Genomic DNA, 7,306 nt, shown 5'->3' on the forward strand with positions numbered 1-7,306 from the left:
ATCTCTTCAGCCAATCAAAAAGCTCGCGTCTGATATATTGGAAATTTTATATAGAGACGCTAAAAAGTGTCATATTAGTGGACAGTTATTTATGTTTGTTGTTTTAAACATTTGTGTACCTTAAAAAAAATAGTTATATAGAGAAAAAACAAACTTACGTTTTCTTCGGCCAACACGGGGTTTTGCACCTGGCGAACCTGAGCTAGAACTTTTAGTTGAAGAGTCGCTTCGACTGCGGTTACCTTCATAGAGAGACAAAAAAACAGTGATGAGCAAATAAGAACATTAAACACAATCACATAGAAACCTCTGTGATAAATTAACTCACCATCTTTGGCGTCCTCAGTGCCAGAATCTGTTGAACTGGAGCTGTTCCTCCTCCGAGCTACAGGAGAGTCGCAACCTCTCTGCGACGGGGACCCCCTGGGGTAGGGAGACGTCGGGGGTGATGGAGATACCCGTTCTTCTCCATAATCACTGTCCCCGCACGATTTTGGGGAAAGATCTGCCGGAAAAGGCACTTGAGACTCGGCTGGTGTCAGCTTTATGGGAGGTTGGACCCCGTTCGATGGTAACTTCTTGTGGGTGACAAACGAAGTATCTAATCTAGGTCTCTTCACGTCGGGAGGAGAGAGTCCGTTATCGCCATGGTTGCCCGCCGAGAAGGGCTCTTCATAACGCGCACCTCGGCTGCTGCGTTCCTCAGAGGGTGCTTTCTTTATTTGCGGTGCCTGGTCAAACAGAGGGCTGCTTTTCTCGAGAAAGCTGGCGGCTAGGGAGAGTGTCTGTAGTGAAGACCTTGGGAAGTTGTCCAAGGGACTACTGGGGGAAGGAAGATCCGGAGATTTGATCAAAGGGGGCACCGGAGGGAGGTCTTTGTTCCTGGTAAGTTCTGGCAAGGAGCGAGGGGGTTGACGCGGTGGAGGAAATCCATTGAGAGATGGAACACATGGCGGGTAATTTCCATTTGGAGGCCATAGGCGAGAGGCACAAAAGCCGTTGGCACCAGAGTTATGTGCTGCATAACCTCCAACTGAAAAGGCACTTGTGTAACCTGAAATGAGAAACGTTTCAAACTTAGACCATGCGAAGTGTGATCGCTCTGGTGAATATATTCCTGTCCGAAGGGGCTAATGTCAGCGTAAGTTTCCCATCGTTACTGACTTTTTCAACAGTGCATCACTCAGAGTTCAATGTAATCAAAGGGCACGGAATGTTACGTGCTTTGTTGTTTACATCATACTGTGAGCTGTTCCTTATCACGGGATAACGTGATCATACGACTTTCATGGGCTTGTGGACTTCATAATTCATGTACAATACTCGTGAGCTTGTTTGTAAAATTTTCATGTAGGACTTGACAACAGAAGGAGATCTGTTCGTTAAACTCAAAAGCATAAACACAAAATCGTTTGTGGTGTAAGAATGAAAGATAACGTTTTTTTTTTTGTCGGCTTGTTTTTGGAAGCTTGCCTATTGTTTCCGTTCGGACTTAGGCAGACAGTCGCATGCTTTAACCACGGTTTGTCACATGTGTTCAATGTGATGTATGACAATTTATTTAATTTATAGCTATCTTCCCGATTGCCTGTAGCGTGTGTATTGTATTCACCAATGACAAAATGAATGGGGGAGGGGTGCATATCCAATTTGTGATATCACCCAACGCACAAAGAAGATACAAAGGAGACGGGGAGGGGGGGGGGGGTAGGGCGGGTCAGGATAAGAATTATACATAAAAAAAATATATTTATACTTACTGGCTTGGGGCTTGGATAATGAACCACCAACCTCTGTAACAGGGTTGTTTTGGGCAACTGAAAGAAAGAAAACATGTTTATTTCACCACAGCCAAGGATGAATTTCCGCGCGCGACTTCTCGCTCGCACGCGTCGCGATGCATCAATCGCGCGTTGTTACTAAGCAGGATATCAGTTTTTGCACACTTTTTCATAACATTTCCAACGGTATTGTGTTGGTGAAGTATGAAGTTGACAGCTTGGTGAAAGCACAGCTATTCGTGGAATGCATAGTGAATTTTTATAAACTATTGCACTACAAACTTGATAATCCGTAGGCCATGTTTGTTCGTGTGTGTGTGTTTGTTTGTTTGTTTGTTAACGTGCAGTGTAAACTTACAGAGAGAATTGCTTGCAGAGGTTGTCACGGGGTCTGGGACTTCTTGAGGGCCGCTGTCAAAATCTAAAAAAAAAAACAATCAACAGGTTAATTTAATAACGCTAACATTGATGGATGAGAGCACAAATCACAACCGAGCAGTTGAAGGAATAGGTAATAGTTAGAGAGGTCCGAACCAGTTCAAGAAACATTTTTGACACTTGTGAAAAGAAAATAAGGAAATATCCGATCCAACGAATGTCACGCCGTATAATTTAATTTTTTACAACCGCAAAGTCGATGAGTGTAAAGTTTGCATTGGTTACTATCACAACAAAGTTTTCTTTTTGTCGCTCCAGAGTTCTCTGGAATACAAGCGGCTTTAATTAACGTCAAAACGTTTATGACAGACAATAAAGTTTCGCTCATTGAAGTGGAACAAAACAAACGGTGCTACAAGTCCCAGGTGGGTTCAAAGAAACATTTCCAAAGGAATTTCCGCATCGACAGATTTGTGAGGAAACAAATCTTTTAGACCTTGTAGAAAAGTACATTTGAAAGAATGAAAAGGAAAATCGAGAGAGGTTCTGAAAGTTATGTCAGAAGATTCGTTTCAATCTAAGTTAGTTTAAGAATGAAGATTTTAATGCATAAAATTAAAAAAAGATGGAATCCACGTCACATCGAGTAACCTGGGGCAAATTCTATTCAAGAAAAGTCTTTGAAAAGACCGCTTGTCCAACCATGGAAATTGTTCTCAGTTGTTGTTACAGAGGATTCCAATTAAGATTAGTTATAAATTTCACTTGCATTTTCTCGAGGAAATAAAAATATGCGAATTTGGAGCAATCTTGCGTATGTAATAAAAAGTTTCTCTGAAATGTACATTAAAACCAAGGTTTCTTCTCAAATCTTCGACCAAAAAATTACACAAGCATAAAGATAATTTCCCGAATTACGCAGAGAACGGAATATTAGCTCACGGATTTCCAAACCAAATTTAAAACGTAACATGTATGTATGTATAATTTTTGCCTATCCACTTTTTTTATATATAAATATTGCTTGTCAGTCCAATTAAAGAGGGGTATCATGATTTTCACCGAACGGGTGGTTTTTTGACTGAATACAACAAGTCATCTCAAAATGGTACATCACATTAGTAACGCCAAGCTTTCATTGATAAGCAGATGGCACTTGGAACCACCTGTCATAAAGCTGATGAAACGAGCCAAACCTTTGCCAAACTGTATGGCTTACTTTTTACATGTGCACCGAGATGCTAATTCAAGATCTCACAAGCAGTTGACTATAGTATGTTTGTATTGACGCTGTTTTTGGCGAATATATTGTTGTGATTAGTAGTGGCCAAATTTCTAATTCATGCAAAGTACTTTCAGTCTTTATCTTAAAGACCTGGCTATCAATTTCTGATATCTGAAACCGTTGAATTTGGTAGATTGTCAAGGTCAAACACAAAGAAAGAAATTTGTGAATGTACAGATGAAAACCTGGGAAATAAATCACAATATTATGATTGTCACACAAATATTTCCAATAAAATGCAACTGTATCCTCCCAAATTTGTTGAAAACACTCTCTTCACACTCCAAATAACACCACAGTCCAAATGGACAAAAGATATCATTTGTGATGCAAAGTTGCCTACAGACAGAACGGTTTCAAAATATCGTGTTTCGCTCTTTCGCTCCTCATTGTCACAAGGAAATGACAAAATAAGATACAGACAAAGGTTACTTCCTTACAACCTTAGATGAAGCCACCGACAGCTTGCGAGAGAAATATCTTGGAAGGAAGCCACACACAACTGAAAAGCTATTCACAATCGATGGTGCCATGTTTGTATCCGAGACGTGGAAATATTAGCAACACTACATAAACTTAAAAGCTAAACAATTCAGTTAAAAACCTGCTTGGACTTCCAAACGAAAAGCCCTTAATTAATTGCTTTGTAAAACATCTTTAAGCCTGCGACACCGCACTTTCGAGCTCAAAAGAAGCTTTAATATTTTATCAGCTTAAATTGTCTTTTCTGCTGAACCCTGAATATTCAGGATGCAACGAATTTTAAAATATGAGCATTGTGAAGTTATGCAATATCAAATTTTCTAACGTTCCTCGTCGCGACGAGGCGAATCTCGTCCAAAATAAAATTTCTGTTATATCAAAGAATATAAAAGAATGCAAAAAGAGCCATTTTCATCACGTTAGCAACAGCTTAGCCCACGAGGAAGTGGTGAATGTTTATGCATTGGCGAAGAGAGCCATCTGATTACTAAGCCTATAGTATTACTTTTCTTCGAACTGACTTTTGGCTCGCCTGCAACTAGTTGGCAGACGACACCATCCATAACATCATTACTACAAAATCAATTCCAAATATCTTTGGCCAAAAACTACAGAAACTAAAACAGAATTGCTTGCAATCGCTGACAATTTAAGACATTGTGAAATTTATGCAAATGTAAGTCATGTAGTCTACTATTTCTTATCTCTGAAAGAATCTTCCTTCGAAATTTTCGAAGAGTTAGCAGTGATAACCGAAGAAAAAACTTATCATGTACACAATAAAGAAACACACAAAATCATCTTCGTCTCTCTTAGAGGTGACAAAAGATGCAAAGCAAGAAAGAGAGATATATATCGAGGATTGTTGACAATCCCGAGTACAAATATAAATTATTACGTCCACCCAGCCAAGTACAGCATTGTGGTTTTTTAACACAAAGAAATTACAAAATACCCTCGGCGAAAACAAGCAAAGTCAGTTAACTAAGGTCATTTAACCATAATGAGGAGGTATAACTCTTAAGCAAACAAAGAGCGGTCTACACTGTTCCCGGAAGAAACTTCGAGAGAACTGTTTTTGCTCCCGGAAATATTCACCCAATGCGACCCGCTACGTGACAAAATAATTTTTCGTCCAAAAGCCAACTCACCGCCATCTATGTTTCCTTTCACAGCAGGACTATCACCCATATCAGGGGTTTCATCTGAAAGAAAGAAACTTTCGTCAGAACAAACGGAAGATCGCTCGGATAAGACTATATTTTCTTAATAATTGTGCGTGCCACCTCATTTCAATGCCAACTAAATGGAAACCATAGCTCCCCGCAACGCGGAAAAGCATTCAGAATAAAACCTGGTTCTTCGCGTTGTGACGAAAAACTCGCTAAAATTGATCGCAATTAAGGAAACTTCGACATTTTAACAGCTTTAAACGCTTACAGAAGCGCAGTAACCACGCACAGCCGTTGGGTACGTAGAAGTTTATAAAAAGCTTCGAGACCGATCCCAAGGTACGATGTTAAGCAAACGCTGAGCGGCAAGAGATGCACATAGAGATGGTCCTTGGCTTAGTAGTCCAGTTTGCCGCTACACCTTCATCCTTTTAGATTATTAGCCCTTGGGTAACAATAAGAACTTTTGTACCATTCAACAATGTGAAAGGTTTCACAAAAAAATGCTAAAAATAGCGATAGTCAACGCTTCGCCTTTCCTTCTCCTTCGTGGATATGGCGCGTACCTGCGCGGAAACGAACAAGTTTGTTGGTTTCACTCGTCCTACAAATCTTCTGTTGAATCCTTGAAACGAAACAAAAACGAACCGGATTGACAGCGACTTCGGGTTTGTCGATGAGAGCTCAATTCAACCGCTCAGCGTAAACGATAACAACTGAAGAAGATGCAACCGATCAGGAAGCTAGTGGCTTTCGTTGCGTTAAATTACACCACGAATTGTCGTCTCGATTTCCAAAATACCATCCAAAATGAATTCTGCAGTCGCTTAGAGCGGAATAACCGAACAACTGGGCATAAATAAGAATTCTGGCTTTAACACTTTCACCAAACTACAGTAATGAACGGCAGCTAACAGTAAATATATCATAAAAGTTCAAATTATTGTGAAGCAGTTTCACGCAAGGCATACGAGCTAATACTAACGAAATATTACGATTCAGTTCGGCCTGATTACCTTTTCGCCGACGTTTCTTCTTTTTCTCCTTGCTAAATATTCTTAAAGAGCAGTAATAGGGCATTTCTAGAGCCGAATGGTTGGCGGAAAGATAGCTTGCTTATTAGTGACTCGACATGCAGGATCGAGCAAACCACGAACAACAGTCGATAAATATGCTAGGGATTATTGGACAAAATTAACCACTGGGGGGGGAGGGGGTGGTAAAATACGATTCTACTTAGTAGCGTTTTGTTATTGCCAAAGATTTTTCCATTTCGCACGGGAGTAATAAAAAACTAACATTCACGAATGAAAAATCCTGATAGGCCTTTTAGAAGTAATCAAGAAACCTTGACAGCTACGAAAGAGAATCTCCCTCAACGTACTCCCCCTAAGTAACGCTTTGGAGTCATTCAGATTCAAGTTTCACGTTGCCTATTTACGTAGCAAGACATTCAGCGAGAGATTATTTGCATTTACAAGCAAGGAGTAATTTGTTTCGCTCGAGTAATTTGAATTCAGAAGTGGACTTTCTCTAGTTAGGAGGCGGTCATTCTGAGACGAATTCACAAATGTGACTCATAACCGTGAAGAAGAGTTCATTCGTGAACGAACAGAAGGGCTGCATTGACACGAAATGGAGCAGACCCGGAAGTCAAGAACAAAGCACAGCTCTGCGCGTCTGTGTATCGTTGCGGAAACATAGGAATGTTGTTTGTCACTGCGAGATTTATTATGGGTCTAAAACCCGGTTAACAGTCAAATGAGTCCCTCGAAAAACTTTAATATCCCTTTGAAATTCACCGAACTTGCGAAACCGTCGAACAGCACCCGAAAAATTTCCATAATTTGCCTCGAAGCTCGTAATTTACACTTCCACAATCACAAGACATTTGGGTGCGACTCGCAAAACACCCACGCAAAATTCACTTGACCTGAAGGAGATCACGTGAACGAATTCGCCCGCGTTTTGCGCAATATTATACGTGCTGTAAAGCCGCCGTCAGTATACGGAAATACTTATGCGGAAACTGGTGGCCACCATGTTCTGCTCTTCATTACAAAGCTGTCCAAAGTACAATATTTTTTTTAAAAAATTAATCTCATTTACTCCAAGGTACTGAATGCTCTCGTTGTGACCATTGCGAGTCTAACATTCGCGCATATTCTCAATTGTTTTAAAACTTTCCATCATTTCCTTCATTAAAA

At 40.3% G+C, this 7,306-nt stretch overlaps 1 protein-coding gene across 3 annotated transcripts in view; it reads right to left on the minus strand.

Annotated features, from left to right (window-relative positions):
• The window catches only part of LOC111321386 (uncharacterized), a 41,213-nt gene that overhangs the window by 2,211 nt on the left and 31,696 nt on the right, over positions 1 to 7,306 (minus strand). For all 3 annotated transcript variants that reach the window (XM_022924243.2, XM_022924242.2, XM_022924244.2), the window contains exons 8-12: positions 5,079 to 5,132; positions 2,140 to 2,202; positions 1,761 to 1,817; positions 329 to 1,054; positions 159 to 242 (exon numbers count right to left, since the gene is read on the minus strand). In XM_022924243.2, the coding sequence (XP_022779978.1) occupies positions 159 to 242; positions 329 to 1,054; positions 1,761 to 1,817; positions 2,140 to 2,202; positions 5,079 to 5,132 (984 nt within the window). The remainder of the gene's footprint in view (positions 1 to 158; positions 243 to 328; positions 1,055 to 1,760; positions 1,818 to 2,139; positions 2,203 to 5,078; positions 5,133 to 7,306) is intronic.

This window comes from Stylophora pistillata, chromosome 10 (genome assembly GCF_964205215.1).
Source record: "Stylophora pistillata chromosome 10, jaStyPist1.2, whole genome shotgun sequence".
Taxonomy (NCBI): Eukaryota; Metazoa; Cnidaria; class Anthozoa; order Scleractinia; family Pocilloporidae; genus Stylophora; species Stylophora pistillata.